The 27807-nt window shown below is 34.8% G+C and overlaps 2 protein-coding genes and 1 non-coding gene across 5 annotated transcripts in view; 1 reads left to right on the top strand and 2 right to left on the bottom strand.

The window, feature by feature from the left end:
* The window catches only part of NSL1 (NSL1, MIS12 kinetochore complex component), a 25003-nt gene extending 5971 nt beyond the window's left edge, over positions 1 to 19032 (bottom strand). Inside the window, exons 1-4 of the mRNA XM_006907709.3 lie at positions 18763 to 19032; positions 16103 to 16178; positions 11629 to 11759; positions 10045 to 10099 (exon numbers count right to left, since the gene is read on the bottom strand). Coding sequence (XP_006907771.1) covers positions 10045 to 10099; positions 11629 to 11759; positions 16103 to 16178; positions 18763 to 18996 — 496 coding nt within the window. The 5' untranslated portion in view covers positions 18997 to 19032. The remainder of the gene's footprint in view (positions 1 to 10044; positions 10100 to 11628; positions 11760 to 16102; positions 16179 to 18762) is intronic.
* On the bottom strand, positions 15038 to 15156 carry LOC112476468. Its single transcript, XR_003045115.1, has one exon. It is a non-coding gene; the product is annotated as a 5S ribosomal RNA (ribosomal RNA).
* TATDN3 (TatD DNase domain containing 3) overlaps positions 18922 to 27807 on the top strand; it is a 15279-nt gene continuing 6393 nt past the window's right edge. For 2 of the 3 annotated variants that reach the window (XM_006907710.3, XM_006907711.3), the window contains exons 1-7: positions 19069 to 19216; positions 20979 to 21011; positions 21925 to 21998; positions 22206 to 22290; positions 26366 to 26428; positions 27289 to 27398; positions 27566 to 27621. In XM_006907710.3, coding sequence (XP_006907772.1) covers positions 19151 to 19216; positions 20979 to 21011; positions 21925 to 21998; positions 22206 to 22290; positions 26366 to 26428; positions 27289 to 27398; positions 27566 to 27621 — 487 coding nt within the window. In that variant the 5' untranslated portion in view covers positions 19069 to 19150. The other variant, XM_025043912.1, reaches the window with a different exon arrangement.

The following is a 27807-nucleotide window of genomic DNA, read 5'->3' on the forward strand; positions in this document are numbered from 1 at the left end:
TCCTCTGACAGCCCATTCCTATGGTGGCATATGGCATACACTGCCAATCAATCTTATGTAAACCTTTGGTGACCCTGTGAGGCAAGCTGGTTTCACGGCCCCCTTTCGTAGATAAGGGAACAAGCTTCCAGACCTGAGAAATATATCTAGAATGAAAGAGAATTAGAACCTACACCTCCTAGAATCCAATGCTCCTCTATGTTCTATATGTCCATGCTTCTCTATGTTCTATATGTAATCTTCCAAAATATCATTTTACCAAAAATCATACTATACTCATAAGAATATACGTTAACAAATGGTAAAAAATCAGCTCCAATATAATCAAAATCTCTTGTTCTATTTTTAATTTTTTACCAAATACAATTTATTTTTTTTGACTCTGTAGTTAAATCTGTTTTAACTATTAATGTTAGAGTAGCTTTTTCAAGTTAATTAAATTCCTTTCATTGAAAACTAAAGAGAACCATAATTTGAGGAATAAAACAAAACAATTATTAAAAAAACATACAAAGGAGAAAAAACAAACACAAAAATCATCACTAAATATGTGACTGTTATCTGTAAATGCATCAAAAAAGCACTTTCCAACATTAACTTCTACTTAGGAAATTGCAAACTATACAAACTTTTCACTCCCTCACTTAAGATTACTTTTGTAACTAGTAAGGGCATAAAGGTACTACTGATATACAAATATGTGATTTAAGAATGTCTCACATGCCAGTGGCTGGTTGCTGACATGCAGGAGAGAATTAGCGATAGACACAACAGTAAACAAAAAGTAAACAGAAAAATAAAGCAATTATCGCTCCGAAGGGGGATGGGAAGCTGTTCAAGAAGTAAAATATGCTCATAGTGGCTTCCTCCAGGCGCTCACAGTGGCTCTCTCACCGCAGCCTTGATGGGAACACCTTTATGGTACCACTATTTACTATCTCACACACACAAAGGAGTTTAGGGACCCAAACAAATACCCACAAGTCCTATTTAAAACCCATGTGGTGGAACTAGTATGCATCTGAAAGGCGATTTACCTAATGTTTTTCATCATAAACGTGTAGTATTTCAGCATTATATTAAATAGGTCTTTAAAGGGTCACCTAGAAACTTATCCTTTATATTACCATTTTGAAATTATTTTTCAGGAGAAGTGCATTTCAAATTCCAAAGCTCAGATTAAATATGAATTCTTGAAACATAACCGTTTGTAAGTGGCTACCTGTAAATATTCTGGCACTGGCTTAAGCAAGTCGGCATTATTATGAAAGAAGAGGAACTGCCTCTAAGTTCTCTGCTTGTAGGGTCAGCAAAAGATATGGAAGTATGGTCGCATCTAGTGTAGAGAAACTAAAAATAGCTCCTTGTCATCACGTTTAGTGAAGGACAGAGGGGAAAAAGGGAGTCTGTTCAATTAACTTCAAAGAACGTTTTTAAAAAGAAGATAATATGGAAGCAATTATTCGTTTATTATTAATAAGATCACAAAAGATTGTAACTGACATATGAAAACTCATCTTATTGGTAGATAGCTAATCAGAAGACTGATGCAAGAATATTAAAAAAAAAGTGTGCTCTTAAAAATGTGGAAGTTAGGCACCCCTGAGGATACTGCCTTCCCTAGTCACTGGCTTTTTAAAACAGGGAAATGAAAAAGTGGAAATGAAAGATTGAGTAATCAACCTAGTTTTGCTTTCAGGTCACTGCACTGACGAAACTAGGAAACATGAACCTCTAAAAGCCTGAGCAAATCCAGAAATTCAGCAAAAAAAGCATTAACTAAGTGCTTCCTTTCTCCTTCCGATGTATTTTATAAACCTAGATGAGAGCGTGTATAACACAGGATGTCTGACTTGTACTGGTTTCTAATGGAGCACCTAAAGGAATGAATAAGACCATGAATTATAAAGTAGCATTCTTGGTAAAAATGAAACCCAAAACTGAGCAGTGATTTATGACTTTCTGGAAGATAACCCTATGCTACAACCTAAATCTGTTGCACCCACCTGCTAGGTAGCAGGTATATAATCCTCTGCATGCATTCCCACTTGTACCTCATCAGATCCGTCAGTACTGAAGACTGTATCTCTCTCGTAAGGCACTAAAAACTTTCAAATGCTTGGCTGTGTTCATCTGGCCTCAGCCAAGACTCTAAGCTTATCTTGTAATGCTCTTTCCCAATGTTCCCTCCACTACAGCCTCAGTGGTCTTTTGTTCCATAAATATTCAAGCTCAGATTTAAAAGCCTTGTTCCAGCTCTTCTAATTGAAAAGCTCTTCCTCTTGTCATAAGATAAATTCCTTCTTGTTACTTCTTCAGAAAAGTGTTTCTCATTACCTGGATGCATCACCTTAGCACTGACATTACTCATTTTTTCAGATTTTATACATTTCTGCTCCCACTAGAACATAAGGTCCACAGAGCAAGAACCTTGTCTATGTTGCTCACCATTATATCCTCCACATTGAGAACAGTTCTGGCATGTAGTAGACATACAGTAAATATACTGAATGTGTGGATGAATAATAGTCATTCAGCATTTATTAAGCATGGTGCTATATGTTTGCTACATAAAATACAAACTCATAAAAAAGCTCATGGAGCTTTCAGTTTTGTGAGAGACCAGGGAATATACAAGTACTTATATATTGTAACAATGCTATTAAGAAAATAAACGAGTTATGACGGAAAACTGGGAGAGGCTATTTTAATCAGGGTAGTTAGAGAAGATACCTGAAGAGGCAGCAGTTCAGAGAGAAGCACTGAGGAAAAGCACGTGTGAAAGAGAAGCACTTTCCAAGGACTGAAAGATGGGCCGCAGGGCAAGAGCAAAAGGAATGAAATGGACCTGGACAAGTAGGTGACAGCCTGAAATGGACCTGGACAAGTAGGTGACAGCCAGACTGTAAGGGAATGCTACGAAGTGTGAAGTTAATTATATATTTTTTAAAATTGGAAGATTTTAAGATTTTAAGCAGAAGAATGAAATGTGATTTGTGTTTTTTTAAGAGTATCTTAGATTTCTAATCAAGTTGTCTTGGAAGTTTACAAACTCCCCACCTTTGTCCAAAACATCATTGGATAAATATAAAAAATTAAAAGAGTATATCCCAAAGCACATATGAAATAAACATTTATATGAATCAGAAAAAAAGTACAAAAGTATGCTAAATCAGTTAAGTCAACTATCACCTGCCTCCCACACACTAGGCTGTTTTATAATCTATCCTCTCTTTAAAAAACAAATAATGTCTATGTTTACAAACTATTTTATGAGGACAGTATAACCTTGATGACAAAATTGGAAAGGGACAGTATATTTTAAAACATCACAAGTCATTTTTGCGTGTGTGACTATAGATGTAAATGTACTATAGGTAAATATACTAAATAAAATATAGGTAAATTTAATTCAACAGTGTATGAAAGGAAAAATACATTAATGAGAAAGTGGGGTTTTCTCTATGAATGCAAAGATAACCACTAGAAAAATCTGTCATTGTTAATTCACCATACTATCAGTGTTATAAACAAAAAAAGGATATGATCTAGGGACAAAAGAAACTGTATCAATGATGGAAAATGTTCTATATCTGAATTGTGGTGATGGATGCATAGCTGTATGTACATTTATCAAAACTCAAACTGTACACATTAAATACATGTATTTTATTATATATAAATTATACCTCAATAAAGTTGGTTAAATAAATATATGATTCAGTTGATACGAAAGTATTTAATAAAATTAAACATTTATTCAGAATTTTAAAATACTATGACCATTATCACCATTACTAGTCATTATATGAGGTTCTAAGCAACTAATTGTCTATTATATTTCAATAAAGACAAAAAGAGAAAAAAATAAGAGGTTCTAATCAATGTAATAAGACAAAAAAAAAGATGTGTAAAGTTAGAGAAAAGACAAAACCCATCATAACTTGTAAATGATTTGATTATCTACATTTAAAAGAATCTAATTAAAATTAAACCACTAGAGTTCAGTAAATAAAAATCAGTGGTGTTCCTAAACATTAGCGATATTCAATTTTCAATTATAATATGTAATCCTAAAAAGTTACCTTTTACAACAGCTACAAAAAGGTAAGGTATCTAGGAACAAATAAAAGATGTGTAAAACTTATATAAAGAAATTTATAAAACACTACCTTTTTTCTTATAACCGTTTTTATTATATGTTTTTAAACACTTCTCTACACGCATTACAGAATGGCTATCATATCCACTCTCTCAGATAACACTGGTCGCGACGTAGCAAGCAGGCAGCACTCCTATAATCATCTTTATTACATGTGCTCATAACACTATTGAAGGGCATTCTGAAAAACTCAAAATGAGATATAATGTGCTGCTCACAAATGGGAAGACATATACTGTAAACATGGTACTTCTCTCCTAATTAATCTATAAATTAAATGTAATTCTAATCAAATCCCAGTAAGATTTTTCATGCAATTTAACAAAATGATCCTAACAATTCCTGTGGAAGAATGAAGAGCCAAGAATAGGCAACAAATTTTTGAAGAAACTACAAGACATCAAGACTTCCTATAAAACTACAGTAACTTGAAAAGTGTGATAATGCTGCAGAGACAGCCAAGTCAACCAAGAAAATTAAAAAGGGGGCCTCGGAAAAGACCCTGAAACATATGGAAACTTAGTATATTAAAGAGGGACATGGAAAAAGATGGACTATTCAATAAATGGTGCTAGGACAACTGGCTATCATCATGGTAGTAATTTACACACCTTCGTCATAAAATTAAAAGAAAAATTCAGATGGATTTAAGATCTACACATGATAATCAAAACTCTGTAAAGAAAATAACAGAAGAATAGAACAAAAAAACCCATCAGATTTGTATGGAAGCGCAAAAGATCCCAAATTGCCAAAGCTATCCTGAGGAAAAAAAATAAAGCTGGGGGTATCACTCTGCCTGACTTAAAATTATACTACAGCAACAACAATCAAAACTGTATAGTATTGCCAGAAGAAAAGACACACAGACCAGTGGAACAGAATTGAGTTCAGAAGTAAACCTCCGTTTATACGGGCAAATAATTTTTGACAAAGGAGGTAAAAATATACAATGGAGAAAGGAAAGCATCTTCAATAAATGGTCCTGGGGAAACTGTAAAGCCACCTGCAAAATAATGAAACTAGACCGCTGTCTATCACCACACACCAAAATTAACTCAAAATGGATTAAGGACCTGAATATAAAACCTGAAACAATAAATTGCATAGAAGAAAACATAGGTATTAAACTCATGGACCTTGGACTTAAAGAGGATTTTATGAATTTGACCTCAAAAGCAAGGGAAGTAAAAATAAATATAAAGGAATGGCATTATATCAAACTAAAAAGTTTCTATAGAGCAAAAAAAAAGTCAATAAGGCAAAGAGACAACCATCTGAATGGGAAAATATATTTGCAAGCAATGCCTCCAATAGAGGCCTAATATCCAAAATATACAAAGAATTCATATAACTCAATAACAAAAAAACAAACAATCCAATTCAAAAATAGACAGAGGACCTGAACAGACACTTCTCCCAAGAAGATATACAAATGGCCAACAAACATATGAAAAGATGCTTAGCATTGCTAGCTATTAGGGAAATGCAGATCAAAACCACAATGACATATCATCTCATACCCATTAGAGTAACATTTACAGTAGGAGATCTACCATATGACCCAGCAATCCCTCTACTGAGTATTTATCCCAAAGACTTGAAAACATTTATCTGAAAAGATATATGCACACCAATGTTCACAGCAGCGTTATTCACAGTGGCCAGAACATGGAAGCAACTGAAGTGTTCTACAATAGATGACTGGATAAAGAAGCTGTGGTACATATATAAAGTGGAATATTACTCAGCTATAAGAGATGAAATACTGCCATGTGCAACAACATGGATGGATCTCGAGATAATCATGCTAAGTGAAATAAGCCAGACAGAAAAAGTTGAAAACCACATGATATCACTTATATGTAAGATGTAAATCTAAAAGCAACAAACAAACATGACAAATGAACAGAGATTCATGTACATGGACAGCGGACTAGTAGTTACCAGAGGGAAGCGGGGAGGTGGGAGGTAGTTGGGGTAAAAGGGGTCAAGTATGTGGTGACAGAAAAACATCTAACTATAGGTGGTGAACACACAATGTAATATATATATGACTTACTGCTGAATTGTAAAAAAAAAGAAAGAAAATAACAAAGGGTCTTTATGCCACCTGTGTAGAGGATTTCTTAAAGAAAAAATTATAAAGGAGAAAACCTAGTAATTTCTACTACATTAAGATATATACATACGTGTGTGTGTGTATGTGAATATATATATGTACACATTACAAATAGTTAAAAGACAAGCCAATACTTGACAACAGATATTTACAGTGTTTATATCCAAAGGATTAGCATCTAAAATGCACACGCATGTGCATATGTACATGTGCCTTTGTGTATGGCTCTTAGAAATGAATAAGTTGAAACAACCCAATAGAAAAATGGGCAAAGATTATAAATAAACAACTCACAGAAGAAATTGTAGGGTCAAAAAACATGGGAAAGGGTGCTCGACCTCACTTTAAATACTAATGTATGTCCATCGAATTATATATAATATATGTATTATATATATATAAAGACTAAGAATTGTTGGCAAAATGTGAAGAAGCAAGTAACTTTCAAACATTGTTGGTGGGAGTGTAAACTGACATCACTACTTTGGAGAGGTAAAAAAGCTTAAATGCAATAAAGATAAATAGAAACAAACCCTATGACCTAGAAATTCTGCTTCCAGAAATCTATCCCAGAAAATCTGTGGCATATTTATACCACTTAAGGAGACAGGTATAAGAATGGTCATTGCAATATTGTTTATAGAAGAAAAAACTACAATCTAAGTGTCCCTCAGGAGAGGAATGGATAAACTGGTATATTCATACTCTGGAATACTATACAGTAGCTAATTGAACAGAGAGCTATGTGTGTGTACAATGTTGAGGGGAAAACGTTAAGTTGAATAATATATAGCCAATATATACAATTTATATAAAATTTAAAAACAGATGCCAGACATGTTTATGGATACATATCTATAAAGTAAAAGCACTAGGACATGAATAGGAAGGATCCACAGGGCTTGAGGATAGTGGTTACTTTTGAAGTAAAAGGGAGTGGAGGAATGGTTAAGGGGTGCAAATAAAGTTTCAACTATATCCATACGTTTTAGTTCCTAAAAATGTATGAAGCAAGTTTGGCAAAATGTGAAGAGCCCTCGCGTATGAGTAGGTACAAAAATGCTCATTATGTTATACTCCATGTTTTCTATACATTTGAAATATTTCAAAGATTAAAAAAAAAATCAATTGTGCCTGATGTATATAAAATGGAAGGAAGGAGAGGAAGGGTAAAACAAGAAGACCTTCTAGAAAGCAAGTGTAGAAATCCTGGCTAGAGTGATGGTGACCTAGAAGTGGATAATGAGATTACATTTCAAAGAAATAATTTGTAGAACTTATTGATGGACTGGATATGAGGAGTTCAGGAGAGGAAAAACTCAAGGTTGACTTCTGGCTCAAGCAATATGTACGTGAAGGTGCCATTTATCAGATGGCAAAAACTGGGAAAGGAATCAGAGGGCATAAAAGATCCTGTTTTATGTTCATCTCTTATTTCTTCCACTCAAACATAAGCTCTTTGTAGAGTAAATATGTCTGCTTTACTTCTGTATCCTCCAAAAGTTTCTAACATAATTATGCCAAATCAGTGTTATACACATCGCCTAAGTATGGTTGGCCCTCCCTCTGCATCCGCGGGTTCTACATCCGTGGATTCAACCAACAGCGGATTAAAAATATTTGAGGAAAAAATGTTACACTGCTGCAGACATGTACTATATAGTTAGGTTTATGATGGTTCCATCTAGACTTTTTTCTTGTCATTATTCCCTAAACAATATAGTATAACTATTTACATTGCATCTATACTGTATTAGGTATTATAACTAATTTAGAGGTGATTTAAAGTACACAGAAGCAAGTAGGTAGGTTATATGCAAATACTGTGGTATTTTAAATAAGGACTTAAGCATCCATGGATTTTGGTATCTGTGCGGGTCTTGGAACTAATCTCCCAGATTCCAAGGGATGAGTGTATCGTATTTTGAAAACCAGACAACCTTTAAAAGTGTCAGCTCTCAAAAAAAAAAAAAAAGGGATATCACTTAATAGTCTAGCAACAAAAAGAAAAAAACCTTCAACGAGTTCCTATAAAACTTTTTCCATGCAGCTGATTCAGATTTTTAGGTGCCATATAAATTTATGCTTTCCACATTTCCCCTAAGCCATTTTAATTAATTTCATATGATTTTAACAGGTACATTATAAGCTACGCAGTATTATAAAGCATACTGTTGAAAATGGGATAAAATTTATAATAGGTTTCTTACATAGCATCTGCTTACCAACTACTAATATATTTGTTATAGTTTATAGAGCCTCTTATCTCATGTGATTCATAACAACCTCAGTACAGAGGCAGGACATTTCTGTAATATTTAGTGATAAAGCTGGTATTCGCACCTACAGCATCAGGCTCCAAATCTAGAATTTGCCATAAAGAAACTAATGCTTGAAGGGACTTATCCGAGAATATACAGCTAATAAAACTTAATTTTGTTGTGCTTAAAGAGCTGACGCTATTCTAAGCTCATAGTCATATGAAAATGTATAATGAAAAAAACCTCTTCTGAATTTATCCAAAAGATAGATTTTGATTATTCCTTTGCTTACTTTTGAAGTGAGAATCATATGATACAGAGATTTTTCTAATACTACATAACTGGAATGGTAGGAATAAAATCACGTAGACCTTCAAAGGATCATTTAATTTGTTTTCCCTCCTAAAATAAAAAAGTTACCAAGTTTCTTTAGAGGAGAATTAACTGTATCTAAAAAGTAGTAATACTTGAGTATATTATGATAGCACAAGTTTTAAATCTTATTTTTATGTTGTTCAAAACCAAAACAAGTATATGTCAACCACTGTATTTTGGCAACTATCCCTTTTTAGTGAACCATGACAATTAAGCAGTAGGTCCTAGGTCGATTTTTATTTTCAAATACAGCAAATGCTGTGATTTTAACCAATTTCAGAGTATCTTTATGTTTGTACTTCCCTTTCTCAGTTTATTCCATTTATCTGGAGATTTGGGGAGGGTAGGGGACAGGAAGTAGCTCAGAATTCGATAAAGGTAAGGTACTCAAAATCTCTAAGTATAAATATCCTTACAAATAAACCAAGGTCTTAACTGTTTTTCTAATAGTTCAGAAATGGTACTTTTGAATTACAAAGGGAAATTCCAAGAGGTTTCTTAGGAAAATTTTTACAAATTTTTAAATGTGAGAATGGAGTCATTTAAAAATATATATGATCCACATTTTTAGCAATGCCAGTTCTGTTTCCGAATTTACATAACTGAATCAATTAGATTTCTCTCTATTTCAGAGAATGTATCTAAATGGAAACAGAATTGAATTCAAAGGCATAGCAAGTGTGTATATCTCTTCCTAAGTTCAACATTATATTTTTATTGGATTTTATTTTATAAATGATGAAAAACCAATGTCACTGGGTAGTGACACCATGAGTGCTTCAATAGTATAGCTGGCTGTAATGCAAAAAATGGATAGTATAAAAGCAGTTAGAGATAGGAGGGTGTTATAATAGAAGTTAGAGACTGGAAAGGTGTTATAATATTCTCGGTCAGGAGAGCCTTACGAAAGTCCAGATTCTTGGGTCCTACTCCTAGAGATTCTGAATCAATAGGTTTAGAGCAAGTTCTCATAATCCTTAGTCTTCACTAAACATGGATGACTGGTAGTGAGTTAGAACATCAAAAGGAAAATACTCTTATTGCTGACAACTTTAAAAGAGTATTAGGACTTCTTGAAAATTACAAGCTGATGCTTCATTTTTACCACAAATGAACAGACTCACCTGGATCGGGGTCATATTTTAGGTCCAATGGACGTACAACAGGGTGGTACTGCTTCTAAACATAATATAAATCAAAACATTTAATTTAACCACTTAATGCCTCATATAAACATTTCCTTCAGCTAACATAGGCAAATATACTATTAGTCAGTAGTACCATTCTTTTGCCAAAACAACAAAAATTGGATCTTGAAATCTGTAGGGAAGGGAGGAAAAAAGTCAACCTAAGTCTGAATTATACCTTTTATAGTATTGCCACCTACTGCATACACTAAGAAATAGCACCACAAAAAAAAAAGCATAAGTAAAGCAATTAAGCAAATTAAAGGTATAGAGATTAAATTTTGTATTTAAAGTAATAGGTAGTCTCCAAACTATGAATGAACTGTTTTGTTTTGTTTTTTCAAAAGTTCATTTTAACACAAATGTTGGAACTCAGAACTCATGTTCCCACAAAACTCTGATTTAAAAAGTGGCTAAGCCACCACCATGTCAGCAACACTAAAGCCTATGTATCTTGTGACACGCTGAGACTACAGTAGCAGAACTATAGGAACAGGAGCCACAATTCAGGCAAAAAGAAAGAGGAAAATATTCTCTTTACTCTTGCTCAAAGCTAGCAAGAGCTAAAAAGGTTTTTGTTTTTTTGTTTTTTTTCTTTTAAAAAAGCAGTCTTTAGCATCTTCATCCCAGCCATTTTGTATCACTTTTTAATCTTCTACAGCTATACCTCACCTAGGCCTGCCGACTTTCTTTCTTTTATGAAATACTGAATACCATGTTTTCTTTGGGGAGGGAGGTATAATTACAGGGAGGGACATACTGGAAAATAAACACATTTTAAATGTTTTTCCTAAAGAAACTTTAAAAAGGGGATAGGGAGATGAAGTGGATAGTTCTTTGAGAACTGCTACAGAAGAAAAAAATGAAAAATTCTACTTATAAATATTTTTTCTTATAGAATGACAAAAATATTTTAGATAAAGTACTTGCCTTTACTGTCTAAAACAATTCCTGAAAGGGAAGCAACTAGAAGATTTATATATTAAGTATATTAATTTCAAAAACTAAGGACAAATAGCATAGCACAATCTAAAGCAACATACATTTCTTACTGCAGAGGCAAAGCCATTTCCAGCAGACCTACTTCAGCCCCATCATGACCTTTGGAAAAAAATTAATTACAAACAATTCATAAAGCAAATTTCAGTACTATGAATAGGTACTCAATCTTCATCATCAATTTTACTAAAGTACTTTCCAAAATATATAATCATATACAAATAAATGCCAAACACAAATGACAAACAGAAAGAAAAGCCTTAGAAGATAAATTTCTTTTTCCTTGCTGGTCTCGGATTTAGAAAGTCATTGTCAATCTTCCATCTTTAAATTCTATTTTAGTATCAGTTGTGTTCAAAACCTAGTGACTTAAAATAGGAAAAGACAAACAGTAGTAATTAAGGCAGGAAAGACAAAGGAAACAAAATACCATTTATCTCCACATGGATCTTATACTTTAACTTTAGTGTAATAAAACAGATAAAACATAAAATTTACTGCTTTAAAGGTAAATTGTCTTACCAGAATCTCTTGTTTTGCTTTAATGGTTTTGATGACACATTCGAGGATCTTTCTGGGATACTGCTTACGTTTTGTAGCTATATCTACTATGATTTCATCAAACTGATCTTCGAGTACTTTGATATCAGAATCTATTTCATGGGGAAAAATAATTTAAAAATTCCTTATAACACATTGTTTATATTCTATATGGAAATGTAATATAAATAAACTAAATTTAGAAAATGCAATAATTAAAGAAAACAAAATGGCAAGTTAATGATGCCCCCACTTTGGTGACGAATTCAATTACGCATTGAATAAGCACTTAATGGGAAGCCAGTCTAAAATCAGAGAAATACAAAGATGAACATATCACGATCCCTACTCTCTAAGAGCTCACAGTTCACTAGAAGAAAAAGACAAGTAATTGCAAAGCAACTTGATAAATTCAATAAAGATAAGAACAAAATGCTACCGGGACACAGAACAATGGAACGCTAACTCTGCCTGTGGAATTTAAGACTTTTAAGAGAAAGTAACATTTGAACTGGGCCTTGAAATATAAGTATAAATCCAACAGATAAAAATAGGTAAGAAAAAAAAATAGGGGGAAGCATTTTAGGCAGAGGAAACAGTATTCGCAAGATCATATAGCTTTTGGGAAAAAGTTCTAAATGGCTGCAGGATAAAGTATAAGGAAAGGATGATAAAGGAACTAGACTGTAAAGGGCATTTAATGTCAGGGATGCTAACAAGTTTTGAATTTTTTATGTGCTGAACCCAAGCTGTGATAGTAGTAAATGGAGTAGCTATATCTGAAATAGGCTCAACTGGATAAATGTCAGAAAAAAGTAAAAGATATAGTGACTAATTTAGCTAAAACCGTTTATCAGTTGATTTCTTTTGTTTTTAAATAGTGATTTTCAAACTTTATCAGAATGAATAATCACCTGAGGAACTTGTCAAAAGTGCAGAAATTTTGATTCAGTAGTATCTCTGGAATGGGGCCCACACATTAAGCACCCTAGATGAAATGAATGCAGGTGATACATCAGTCTCACTTTGAAAATCATTTCAAAGAGTAACAGATATTAAGTCGTTAAAAAGACTAAAGAGCTAGGTCCTCAGCTTAATCGGTCTTACATCATGTATTCAAAGTGTCAAAGTCTATGCTAGAAACGGATCTATTTACTTTACTGAGTAGAAGCTTCATTAGGGAGAAGTACAATATTTTTGGAAACGAAATATTTTGAGACATTGCTGACATATATTAGCATATACTTACTGGGTAAAGATAATTGAGGAACATTGGGTATGGCCTTTCGTTCATGTAAGAAGTCCAACTAAATTACTTCTTTTGAGAGTCGTATGAGAGACATTGTTTCTTATTTTGAACAGTCATGTAAATAAGCAGCCCTCCCTAATTTTTTACTAAAAATTATTGGGGTGACATTAATAAAATCAAATAAGTTTCAAGTGTACAATTCAATAGTATGTGTGTTCACCATCCAATGTTAGATTTCCTTCTGTCAACAAATATTTGACCCCTTTTACCGCTAACTATCTCTTCCCTCACCCCGTTTCTCTAGTAGCCACTAACCCACTGTTCATGTTCATAAGTCTGTTTGTTGCTTTCAGTTTTATATCTCACATGAGTGAAATCATATGGTTTTCAATTTTTTCTGTCTGACTTATTTCGCTTAACATGTTTATCTCAAGATCCATCCATGTTGTCGCAAATGGCAGTATTTCATCTTTTCTTATGGCTGAGTAATATTCCATTGTATAAATGTGCCACATCTTCTTTATCCAATCATCTATCATAGGACACTTCAGTTAGACCTCCCGAAATTTTAATTTACCCATTTAAAAAGTCAAGAACTAACCTGACAAGAATAATGAACTACTTCACAATCAGTTAAAACAAAAAAAAAAAATCAAGTCTCTCAGCTAAATCTTCTGTGTAGAAAGGACAATGGTTTCTTAGCGCCACCTAATGATAAACCTATAAGATTGAAATGTATAAACAATTTGAGCAGGGAAGATTAGTCATTAATTTAACAAATATCTAGTGGGTGCCTACTATGTGTAAAGGTAAGTGTTGAAAACACAGTAATGAAAAAAACAAATATAGTCCCTGCTCTAAAGGAACTTACATTTTAATTCTTAAATGTGCCTGGTCAAGCCTCCTGAATTCAAGTCCGCTCAGGGTAGATAAGGGGCCTCTCTTAACTACCCTGAGTTGTTTTTACTTGTACGTATATTTGTATATTCCTTCATTACTTCATTCCTTTATACAATGATCTCAGTGAACAAAATAAACAAAAACCTCTGCCTTTTTGATGCTTACTTACTGCTTCTATATATTAGATCAAATGCTAATTCCATCTCCTGAACAGCTCTTGAACGTTTTTCTTTCTCTCCTTTCCCACTGTCTTAGGGCAAGTCTTTAACCATCTTGCTGTACTATTGCAATAACCTCCCTAAGGTCTGTCTGCCTTGAATTTTTCCCTTCTCCAATTCATCCTCCACACAGCCAGCAGTTAGCTTTCTCAAACACAAACCTTTTGATGTTAGTTCTACTTCAAAAACCTTCACTGGTTACCCATTATAAGATAAAGTGCAAATTCCTTAGCATATCCTACAGGGCTCTCTGTGATCTGGCCCCAACTAATCTTTCTGGCCATATTGGCCATTAGTTTTCCCAACTCACTTCTGACATTTTCTAAACATATCACTTCTTTGTGTCTCTGTACAGGCTGTTTTATTTGCTTTAAATATCCTTCCTTCCTCCTTTCTGTCTAGCACATTCTCATTTATTAAATGCATTTAATTTAACAACGATCTATTCTGTATGTCTACTCCCACTTCCCAAAGAGTATAGTGACTCCTTGTCCATTTCCTTCCATTAACGATGAGTTCCTAAATGGTAACAACCATGTCTTTTCATCTACTTCCCAGCATTTGGCATAGTGACTGGCATTTATCAAGTGCCCATGAAAAAAGGTAAAAGTGTATTTTCAACTATTTCCACTCATAAGAATAAGGGGAAAAAAAGGACAAAGAATATAAACACTCGACCCAGGCTGCCGTCCTGTCAGAAAATACAGTTATTAATCTATAAATTGATGAACCGTGTTGCTAAAGGCAGTCTGGACCAAACAATAAAGCAATTCCAAAGTGACTTCACAGAATGAGAGTCAGATAAAGACACAAGAAAGGCTGCATAGTTTGAAAATACCCCTAGGTGATTCTGATATACTCCTTCTTCCCTACTTACTGGCAATCACTCTGATAATATTTGAGAAATCCAGTGTTATTATTTGTAATGTTTTATTTTTTATTTATTGATTGATTTTTTAGGCGAGGCAACCCTTGACCTCACAGATTGCAAGGACCTTGTCAGTTTACAATCCCTTATTTTTTACGCCTACAGCACCTGGTCTTCCTAGGTGGTCTCCCATCCAAGTACTAACCAGGCCCGACTCTGCTTAGCTTCCGAGATCAGATGGAATCGGGCTTGTTCAGGGTGGCATGGCTGTAGACTATTATCTGTAATGTTTTAAAATGTAAACCAGAAAGTGAATTTGGGTGAATTTAAAGAAATAACTACTATAAAAACCCTAAGTATTAGACAGTGAAGTCTTCTGGGTAAAGTATTATCTTAATGTTGAGAAGAAAAATTTTAATCACAAGGGGTTGCTTGATGGGCTTGGAATCAGCTTGAGGGTATAAGCAAATAATCAGAACAGTTACTGGTGGTATTCAACGTATGCTGGTCAGATGTCTGGAATATCACCAGACAAAACTCTCTGGCTCTTTCGTCAGGGTGGACCTTCTCCTGGACATTGCTGGAAAATATGGCCTCTCTTCCCACACTGATTATTATTTTTCTACTGAATTTTTTCCTTCCTACACTGAATATTTTCTTTCTACTGAAACTTTGAGTTCTTTAGATAAGTCAACACCATTAGCTAGAGTTCAAACAAGTCTGCATTGGACCAGGAAAATGTTGTCTTTTTTAAGATTTCTCCAAATGGTGACCTCAGACTTTACATGGTACTATCATACTTTAACTTCACACTTCTAAAAGGATACTTCACTATCTCAGGATCACTTGTAAAAATACAACTGGATTTGTAAGGTATTAATCATAGGAATTCTCTGGGCCTGTTTCTTCATCTGGGGATAGTTCTACAGTATTTTGCAATAAACTACTGACAAGGGTACTTTCAAAGATTAATCAGATGAAAGTCTTGTTGAGAATGCCAGATAGAATATACAAAGGATCAAGGTACCTACTGTGTTGTTTGCCTCAGATTACAACTTCAATAATTCTCAAGATTAGTTTTCTCTTTTTTCTCCCACAGTAAAAAAAAATTTGGAAGAGAAGTAACACTGAAAATGGTGATTATAAATTAGCATTCAAAATAAAATTAGCTACAAAAATAAGTCAGAAATTAATGACAGAAGGAAAAGTTAAATCACATACCCATAAAATTATCTGACGCTTCTTGCCATGCTTGCCCATTAATGCTGACATTCTCTTGCACAGCTGATTCAAAAGTCTGCAATAAATTCACAATAGTCAAGTCACTAAAAATAATTTTAAATACTGAATTCAAATATTTTGGCAAAATAACAATTTCAGATTTGTGATAGAGAATATAAAGAAAAGTGGCAGACGAGCCTATTAGTATATTTTCAATGAAGATTCCATTTCAATTATTGAATCTACCTACATTTTAGTTCTGATAACCGTTATGCTACCTATAAGAATATTTGATGCAAAATTTTAGAATATTCTTGAAAACAAAACATGTACTTCTTATATGAAAGAAAAAAATAAAAGCTAACAAATTTGGGCTCAGTTGAATCTCAACGATATAAGTATAACATATGCTGTGGAATGTCAGTGTTAAAAGGAAAAATATACATGCTTAAAAGAAAGTGAAATTAATGTCTACTTGATAAAGGACTGTATATTTTTAGAGATGTATAGTGAAGTATTTAGGGATGAAATGACATAAGATCTGGGATTTGCTTTAAAAAAGGAAGTGTAGAAAATTCTGACAACTTAAATTTGGTGATGAATACATGGGTGTTCACTGTACTAGTCTATTTTCTGTCGGGTTAAAATGTTCATAATACATTAAAAAATAAAGGACAAAAAGAATTTGGTAGCACCACCAAAATTTTAAATGCACATTCCCTATTATCTAACAATTCACTCTTAACAATGTACCCTAAAGAACTATTCTCATAAAAACATAAAGAGGATGTACTAGGAATGTTTATTTCACACTGCTTGAAATTATGAAATACTGAGAAAATAAAATCTAAATTCAAAATTAAGAGAATGGTTAAATATTCAATATATCCACACCACACGATACTTAAAAAGAATGAAGTATATCTCTACATAACACTAACAAATAATAGTCAGACATATTTGGTAAAAAAAAAAAAAGGAGGGGGAGGTGGGCAGGTTGCTAATAATACATAGATATGACACTTGTTTTTTAATATAAAAAAACAAAAGAAAAAATTAGAGAAATGTCGAACCATAGAAAAGGGTATAGAAGGAATGCACCCTCCAAGGGCCCTCCAAAATAGTAAGTTATTTCCAGGAAGGGAGAAGGACAAGGGAGGGAAATTCAAACACTTTGTTTTGTGCTATTTTTTACAATGAGGATGTATTTTTGCACATTTTGTATAATTAAAAATAAGCATAAATCAAATAATGCATGATAATTATGAATTAAAGTACATATTTTACACTTTAAAATTTTAATAAATAGACTTAATAGATAGACTTTCAAGGATTACCTGAGAATACAAATTGTCTTTGTAGTATTCATTGGTACAGTTGTATCAATACCATTTTTTAAATAATGTTATCATATTATGTGGCTTTAGGTAGATATACATCAACATAGTTAAAGCCTCTGCCTTTTGTTCTCTTATTTAAAGGACAAGCGAATTCCCTTGGTAGTTTTAAGTTTTCAAACCTTTATCTCTAATTCACTTTGTTGCCCATTAAGGTATACTAGGTTAAACTGAGTTCCTCTTTTTCTGCCAGATAATTAAATATTCTAAGAATCTTAGCACTTCCTAGAAAGGAGCAAACGCTAAGATCCTTACACAATGAAGCAGTCTTTTCCCAAAAAATTATGTCTTGAAGTATGTCTCTATTCTTCTTTGGCTTACAAGGAGATTCCCTCTGTACACAAGAGCCACTGTATACAAAACTGGAATACAGAATCACAACTCAGGGAGTGCTTCTTCATTCTTATTCTTAATCTTTACTTTTATTGTTTGCATTGTGGTCATTCACACTCACAGGAGTGCTGCATTATAAGATTTTAAACTTTTTTTCTACATATAGATTGTGTGCTTGCATATGACAGGCATCAATCCTTCCATTTGTTGTATCTTCCCCCCAAATACTATCTTCTTCAAGGCTTTGCAAAATATTGGAGAAAGGAAGGGGAGATGTGTTATAAAGACCTGTGTATGATCTTAGAGAAGCTTCTAACAAGACAGCTTCCTTAGACTTCTATGGAAAATGTCTTCAATCTTTTCACAACATGTACCAAAACAGGCAAAAGTAAAGCCAAAAGCTAGCCTGGTACAGACTTCCAGGATTCTCGTTCCTGGAGAATTCCTCGTAGAGTATAAGTCTGCACTGTCTAATAGGAGAGCCACTAGCCACTGGGACGACTGAGCCTTAAAATGTGGTTAGTCCTGAAGAAGATAGCTGTAAGTTTCAGACACCAGATGTGAAAAGATTAGTACGAACAAAAAGAATGTAAAATACCTCTTCCATTTTTTATTGGTACAAATTAAAACTCTATATTGGATATAATGGGTTAAATAAAATATATTATTAAAATTAATTTCACCTATTTTTTTCTTACTTTTAAGTTACATACCTAGCTCGCCTTGTGTTTTTCTATTGGACAGCACTGGTCTAAGCAATTAATAATAACCTAGCTGACACTAGACCTGTTTCGTTCCCTCAGGTTTCTCAGGCTGCTTCTACGGAAGCATGGGGCACCGTTAACTTTGTGGAAGCCTGGCGTGGATTCTTAAGCCCTGAGACCTGGGGTAAAGGGGTGATAAGACAAGAGATGGTTTCTGGACCCATACCCACTGCGCATCCCGCAGCGCAAGCTCCCGAATCTCCTCTGGCAGTGCTTCCCCGAGCTGTTGCACGAAGCTGCCGCACAGTTCCAGCATTTCCGTGACGGCCCGCTTCGAGGTGCAGCGCACCCGGAAGTCCTCATGGGAAGTGGCGGAGGCCGAGGTGCGGTCTTCTGCCCCGACACCTCTCTCTGCGTCCCGCGGAGGCGAAAGGCGCACCGAGTCAGGAGCCCCCGCCATTTTTCCAGTTTGAAATGTGGGCGGGAACTCTGGAAGCGGAAGCGAGTGCCACAGGAGAAAGGTACAAGCGTGCGGCCGGAAACTCAGCCCAGCGCCGCAGCAGCGTTCCGGCTGAGGCTCTGCCAGAGTGTAGAGTGCCACAGCGGCGGCGACGATGGGCGCGGTGGGCTTAGGGTTGGTGGACTGTCACTGCCACCTCGCCGACTCAGACTTTGACCGCGTATGTAACGGCGAGACCCGGCCTGTGGGAGCGGGGCGACCCCCGTCCTTTCCCTTCAGGTCACCTTTGCTCTTTTCCCTTAGCACGAAGCCCCAGATCCTCCCAGGCCCCTGTCCATGGCCCGTGTGACTTGCTCCTGACTTCCTATTTAACCTCAGTCATACTGATTTGTTTTTTCTGATTCTCAATAGCGAGAAGTCTGTCTCTACTTTTATTCGCTATTACGGGTTCTTCCCCCTACCTCCGTTTGGCCTGGCTATTTATCCCACCCGCCTCTCAGCTCCTGGCTGAGAATCCACTTTCCCCAGGACAGGTTCTCCAAAACACGGACTCGCTACCACTCACTGCGTGCTCCACTTGTAATGGAAGAGAGAAGCAAACACAAAGATCAGAGTTACAAAGTGTTTTGCCCGCTACATTGGGAACTAGAGGCTCTTAATAGAGAAAGAAGAACGGAGTCTGTTTTAGGGAGGAAACCTCTCAAGAAGTGACACTTAACGTTGGGCCTGGAAAGACAGAGAGCCAGCCAAACAAGGAGATGGGTGTACGGTGGTGAGGAAAGCAAGCAGGTTGAATTTGGCACGTTCATGCTACCAAGATGCTGGATGGAGCCTGATGAGCTAGGAAGAGGCATGAAACAAGACTGGAGGGGTTTGCAGGAGATAGGTGAGGTAGGTCAGTAAGGAGTTTGGATTGCATTAGGAGAACAATGCAGATCTAGTAAAGGTTTTTTTCTTTTTCTTTTTTTTTTCTTTTTTTTTTCTTTATTTTTTTTTTCTTTTGAGAGCGACAAGCTCTGATGTCCATTTAAAACCATTTTGCTGATGTGAATAAACGGATAGAGGAGAGCAAGAGTGGAAGATAGAAGGCTAGTTTGGAGGGTTTTGCAGTATATAGACAAGAGGCGATGGTGGTTGCTTGGGTAATTTGAGAGAATTAGATGGACTCAAGGTATATTTTAGAGATAGGATCTGTAGTACGTTCTGAGTGAGGAATTGGATGTAGAGAGGGAGAGAAAGAGAGGACTTGATGCTGTAGGGAGGACGGTGGTGCCCTTTACTGAGATGAGGGAAGATAGGTTGGGCAGGGCAGGCAGAAGGAGTAGGTTTGTTGGGGAGAAAATAAAAAGTTATGTTTGGCACATATTAAGGCCTAATATCCATCCAAATGGAAAGCAAATGGGTTGAATTTGGCACATTCATATAATCATTTTTTAATGTGAATCTTGGGGTTTGGAGAGAAAAATAGGCTGGAGATAAAAATTGGGGACTCACTAGTGTAATAATGATATTTAAACCTGTGGATATGATCATTTAAAGTGAGTACAGAGAAAGGAGCATAAGGTCCTGTAATCAGAAGAGAGAGAGCCAGTGAAGGAGACTGAGAGAGCCAGGGAAGTAGCCAGTAAGAGAGTGGTGTTTGCAGGAGAGTGGTATTGCAGAAGCCAAGAGTGGAAAATATTTCAGGAAGGAAGGAGTGAACGAGTAAGGAGTTTCTAATGCTGGTGAGAGGTAGAGTAAGAGGAGGACAGAGAAGTGTTCTTTACATTGGACAATAAATTTCCTTTTTAGTGCAGTGTAACAAAACTTAGATTTTACTGAAAAAGAGTAAACAGAAGGTGGGTGGGTGTAGGCTCTTCACATTCCACCATGCTGTTTCTTGCCATCTTTGTCATTCTTTGTGGTGCCTCAACCACATTGATAATATGCAGCCAAGGAGCAGTTACATATTCATCTAAAATAATTGTGATTATTTATTTTAGGATCTGGATGATGTCTTGGAGAAAGCCAAGAAAGTAAGTCCGTATTTATAATTCCCTCTTCTTTTGTTTTCTCTTTCCTACTAATTTCAAGCTAGAACAGCTCGAAATTTAGATATGCTATGCTGATGCTTCAGTAATAATAAGTCAATAATAAGTTGCATTTATTAAGTGTTTACTGTGTGAGTACTGAGCTAAGCCCTTTTTGTACATTATCTCATTTCATGTTTCATAACAACCTTCTGAGAAAGCTACTATTTTATAGCTAACCATTGCCTATTTTATAGATGAGGAGACTAAGGACTAGAGAGTAACTTGTCCAATAGACACACTGCTCATAAAGTGATCAGACAAGATAGTCTGAATCCAAAACATGTTTCTCAGCCACCATGCTTATTAGCAATATGGATTAGTGCATCTGTCAATTTTAAAATTAACATTATTCTGGAAATCTTGGAGAAATTGTAAAAGTTTTCTGAAACATTTTGATTTGTTTGGAAAAAAATATTAATTTTTATAAGCGTTTATGAAATTCATTATAACTAGCATTTCATGGGCTTCCCCAAAAGTGTTAGTGAGAAGTGATTGCCAGTACATTTTTATATACAGCCATCTTTCACTATGACAGATTAATTAAGAGTGTGGGCTTTGGAGTTACATATGCCTAATGATCTTGGGCAAGTTGACTCCATCCAAAATTCCGTCCTGATCTACACAATGGATTACAGCAATGCCTACCTCATAGGGTTGTGTAGATTAAATGAAGTAATATTTATGTTCACTGAACATAGTTCCTGAAATGTAGCAAGTACTCGGCGATAGCCATTATGATTATATTGATGGAGTATGAATGAGGAAAAATAACTAAAAACACAGAAAACATTACAATTTTATTTAATTATATTGGATATATATTATTTGTGACTCTGACTATTATTTTTTGTTTCAGGCCAATGTTATGGCTCTTGTGGTGGTTGCTGAACATTCAGGAGAATTTGAAAAGATTATACAGCTCTCAGAAAGGTGCTACTTCTCATTAAGATCTCAGAGTTACTAGTATGGATGCAGTTATGATGTCATATTTATAATATCAATGATCATTTTTAAAGAGAATGAGAAGAAAAATATAATAATAATATAGCCCTAAAAATATTCTTTCCTACTTGTTCTTTAGTAATGTTGTCTACTAGTCTAATATTCCTGCTTTCTTAATTTTTTATACCTTTTTAGGTATAATGGATTTGTTCTGCCATGCTTGGGTGTTCATCCAATTCAAGGACTTTCACCAGAAGACCAAAGAAGTGTCACATTAAAGGTAACAGATAACACAAGAACTATGAAAAAGGATAATACTTTTGACTCAGTAATCTTCCTCTCTCTGATTTATAGTCTAAGGCAATAATCCAAAATAAGAAAATACTACCTTCTTTCCCAAAGATGTTCATTACACCATTATATAATAGAGAAAAAGGGGAAGCAGCCTAGAGATTCAGAAATAAAGGAATAATTAGTTACCTTGTAGAGTGTTAAATATAATGTATTTATAAAAAATGAGGGTTATATGGTTTATGGTTTAGCAACATGGGAAGAAAAGCTAGATACCAAATGGTTTATTCAGTATGAGTTATATCACATAAAAATATATTCTATAACAAAAAGACTAGAGAAAAACACAGAAATGATAGTAGCTGTGATGATCTGGTAGAATTATAGTGACTTGTTTTTATATATTTTTTTATCGTATTATATTGCTTTGGCAAAAAAAAATAAATAAATAAAATATCCAGAAAAGAAAGATACAAATTCATAGATGCATTACTGTAAGGGAACAGATGAGTTCAAGTACACAACATTCTCTTTGAACATTAGACCATTCCTCCGGGAGCATTCTTGATCTATTAAACTGCATTACTTTTATTGCCTCTTTAAAAAAGATCCTGGCCATGCCACCGTTGAACAAGCCTGATCGTGTCTGATCTCGGAAGCTAAGCAGAGTCGGGCCTGGTTAGTACTTGGATGGGAGACCACCTAGGAAGACCAGGTGCTGTAGGCATAAAAAAAAAAAAAAAAGCATAAAAAAGATTCTACCTACAAGATCTCACATACTCACAATAGTCGCTATTTCTTACATTTAAGGCTTATCTCCTGACTCAGCATCAGGGAGATGCAATTTTTTGAGTGCTTTATTACATAATGGGCTCAAGAGCCCCATTTTGAAGAAATAAAGACTTTTTGTTACCTATGAATAAATTAAGATAAGAGAGTATCTTTTTTTGTAATAATGAGTTTGTATTTTTACATTAAGATACTCCAGATAGCTCTACTTATTTTGAGACAAAATTGCTTTTAATTCACTTCAGGTAAAAATAAGTATGCTGTAGCTCTCCTGAGTTGTTGATATGATAGTTAGCTAAATTGCCAGAGTTACAATTCCCAAAATGTTGGGGATCATGGTGGGACAGCATTTGTTTTATTTATGCCGAGATTTATATTAAAAGGCATTGATGTAGTTAATCAATCAAGTGTTTGCTGAGCACCTACTGCATTCCAGGCACTGTAGAGTAAAATCTCTCTCATGGAAGTTAGATTCTAGATGGGAGCAGATAGGCAATCAACAATTAGATACACAAACAGGAAAACTTTAGGTAGCCCTAAATGTGTTAAAGACAATAAAACAAGATTATATGATCGGGATTGTGGATGCTGGCTATTAGATTGTGTAGTCAAAGAAGACTTCTCTGAGGTGGTGACATTCGAACTGCAACCTGCATGCTACAAAGGAATTGGTCAAGCAAAGAGAAGGGTCAGAGTGTTGTAGGCAAAGGAAACAGCCAAGCACAAAGGTCCTAAGGTGGGAACAAATTTGATGTGGTCAAGAAAAAGAAAGAGCACATATGACTAGAGAGAGGAAGAAGTAATGAATGATGAGGTCAGAGGGATTGGGCAGGGATGGCTTCATACAGGGCCTTGCTGGATGTTCGCTTACATCAATGGGGGATTTAAAGTGAGGAGTGACAAGATGTGATTTATATGATTTATGTTTTGAAGAAAACCTTTTGGCTATGGTGTGAAGGATGAATTTTGAAGAGAAAAAAAAAGGAAGAAGAAGCATAGTTAGGAGGCTATTGCAATTTCCCATGTGAGAAACAATAGTGGATTGGACCAGTGGCAGCAGAGGAAATGAAGAGAAGTGGGTGGATTTGGCATATTTTCAACACGAATGTGGAACCCATAGGATTTTTTAAGTTACAGAAGTAATTAAAATACCAACAATATAATTCTAGATTCTCAAAGCAGATAGGAGCTCATCAAATCTCAAATAGTCATCTAGAAAAGACCAGATAAGCAGTTATTTTCATTTTATTCCTACTGTGCTTATTGGCTGTACCATAGTTTAATTTTCCTGCATTGATTAGATCATCAGCTCCTAATAATGTGATGCAAAGCTAGGTATATAATTAGCAGTCGTTAAACTAACTTGGTTTTTGAAATGAAAATTGCTTATCATACAGATCTTTTAACACATTCCTGAGTTAATTCTTTCAGTAAATATTATTACCAGGCAGAGTTTAGGTCCTGGGAATACTTTGGAGAATCACAGTTCACTGACCACAATCATGTACCCTCCAGTTGGCTCCTATCCCTACTTTGCCCACTTCACTCATTCCTGTCATGCACCTGCCCCTATTCTAAAGGTTCTGAAGACTAAACATTTTTTTAAATAAAAAATCCATCGTAATTAGTTAAAATCATGCAGAATAAATTTTCTTTCTTCCTTCCCTTTTGCCTTTTGCCTGCCTTCCCTCTTCCCTTCTTAAACTCAAACTACTCAGCAGCATGGGAGAGACCGGGCCTATGGCTTCTGCGATCTGTGGCACTTCACTTAACTTTGCCAAGTCTCAATTTCCTCATTTGTAAATCATGAATAATTATATAGTAGTCATATACCCAATCTTAGGGGATAGAGATTTAGGATCTTTAAAACTCCCCTGTAATAGAAACATTAGCTGTTAAGGAACTTGAGAAGTAGGAATAGAACTAAAGTCACAAATAGGCCTGTGAATGTCCTTATAAATATTCTTATATCTATTAAAATGATCAAGACTATACACACAAATATATTTACACAGATTAAATTAGTAATATGATTTATATTTGTTTCTATTTACTATCCTTGACTTGCCAGAAACTTACAAATTATTTCATGAGGAGTTAGAACAGTATCATTGTAATAGTTTTGCTTTTTTCATAAACAATAATATTCCAAGAAGCATGTTTTTTCCTGTGTCTGGTCTTCATCCAAATGCAACTTCTGACTACGAGTTTCTAAGTGTCAGACATTTCCTAGATAATCTTTCTAGTTTTTTCAGAGACAGCAGTTTGGATGTTCGATATGGAAAAAGCTTTGCCTGACACTGTTTAACCTACTCAGCTGTTGTCAGACATCTTTTCTGATATCTGGGGTTAAATACGCTTAGCTCCTCAAGACAATGTTAATTCTTCTTCATTGATTTAGTAGAATCTATTCTAAAGCCTTGATTTACTCTCCCGCATCTTCTTTTCTCTCTCGAGGCATAATTGTAAAATCTCCTGTTTCTCTGCCATTTGTTTTAGCTTTCTTTTCTTAATTCTCCCTTGTTCTGATTATTCTCAGTCGAAGTACCTGAGGATGATCAGATACTTCTGAGACTAAAATCCTCAAAATAATTTAAAAGATATCTAGAAGCAAATTTTCCATATTTTTCTTTCCTTTGCCTTACAAGGGAACTAACTCTCACAGGGCAAATTCTCTAAGTGGAAAGATCATAGAAACTAATGGTACACAGTTACTTCAATAGTTGACAAACAAGCATATATGTGATATTTCGCGTTTATATTGTTAATTTTTAGGACAAAACTAGGCCAAGCAGGATTATAAAGACAAAGAAATCAGTGAAAATAGTGCAAAGGATGTATGGGATTATTGCTATTATAAACTCACAAACCATTAGTACCCTAAAAGAAGGACATATCATAAGGCACTCCCAAAAACTCACTTGCAAAGGTACCTCCCTGGTGGCTTTCTTCTCTCTTGCTCATCTATTCCAGGAAATCCAAATCAGTCCTCCCAAATGCCAAGAAATGCCTCCTAAACAGAAGGAAGTGTTTAAGTGGGAATCTTCATAAAGTTATGTTCTTATAACCTGAATGGGTGTGGGATATTACTACTCAAATTTCCAGATAGAAGTACTCACCATTATAGGATTACTATTCCTAATTCCTCAACTGGTTAAAGGAATTGAATATATGTAAAGGACCCAGTACAGCATGGTGCCTGGCATATAACAGGTGTTTATAAGATATTAGTTTCCTTCTCCTTCTATTTTAACACATATATTTTTTTCTCTCAGGATTTGGATAAAGCTTTGCCCATTATTGAGAATTATAAAGATCGATTGTTGGCAATTGGAGAGGTAAACACCCATTAGCTGATCAAATGACTTCTAATCCAGACTTTCATATGATATATGAAAATAATACTTAATTCAGTATTGGTTATTATAACTGACTTAAATAATTATGTTCACCCTGTTCAGCTGAATAATGATTTATAGAAACTTTGACAATAAGCAAAAGAGCTTGGGGATGAAACAGTAGAAAGCCTCACCAAAGATTTATGTTAATACTTTATTAGCATTTCCATATACTTTGCTCTCTTTTTTTCTTTTGCTTAAATATGGGTCATCTCTCTAGTTAGTTAAAATAATATATACAAACATACTTTACATAGGCTAGAGTTTATAATTAAAGAACATTTTTTATTATTTACTGTTGTGAAACATTTTTATCACTTGGTAATAAATTCCACTTCTACTTAAAGATAAAGACAAAGATAAGAATAACACTTAAACTCAGAATATAGATTATAACAATGCATGCCAAAATAGTATGCAAGGGAAGCAGTCATTTATAATCTTTTCTGTCCAAGGTGATGATCACATGTAGCTGCTGAACACTTGAAATGTGACTGGTCCAAATTGAGATGTGCTATAAGTATAGTACCCCAAAGAAACAATGTAAAATAATTCAATAATTTTTACATTGATTATACGTTAAAATAATATTCCTATATAATAATAATGATAATGTTTTAGATATATTGGATTAAATAAAGTATTAATGTTTTTAATGTGGCTACCAGAAACTGTAAAGTGACATGTAGCTTGCATGTGTGGCTCCCATTATATCTCTCTTGGACAGTACTGATCCATAGTATGTCTTTTGGGGTTCATTAATATATAAAAATGTAATTTTGGTTTTTTTACTCTTATAGGTGGGACTAGATTTCTCCCCCAGATTTGCGGGCACTGATGAACAGAAGGAAGAGCAAAGACAAGTTCTAATCAGACAGGTCCAATTAGCCAAAAGACTAAATTTGCCTTTGTAGGTTAATTAATCATCTTTCTTTATTAATAGCTATAGAGCAAATTAAGTAATGACTCCTTCGAAATTGAGCTCTAAATTTCTTTTTTGCTGAATTAATTTAATAGAACAAAGATAATATTACCAGATTAAGTACCTAAATGGAATTTTTTGTTGTTGTTAAACAGAAATGTCCACTCACGCTCAGCTGGAAGACCCACCATCAACCTCTTAAATGAGCAAGGTATTTAAGCTCTTGAGACAAATGTGCCTAATGTTTAAGTTTGGCAGTTCCAGTCCATATTCTTATAGAACATGCCATATTTTGATTTCTTAAATGGAAGGAAATAGGGCAAGAGTGGAGTGGAAATCAACTAGGATGATTTTACAAATGTTTACAGGGTTTTCAGTGTCATTGTGGCATTTATCA

Source organism: Pteropus alecto, unplaced genomic scaffold, assembly GCF_000325575.1.
Source record: "Pteropus alecto unplaced genomic scaffold, ASM32557v1 scaffold101, whole genome shotgun sequence".
NCBI lineage: Eukaryota > Metazoa > Chordata > Mammalia > Chiroptera > Pteropodidae > Pteropus > Pteropus alecto.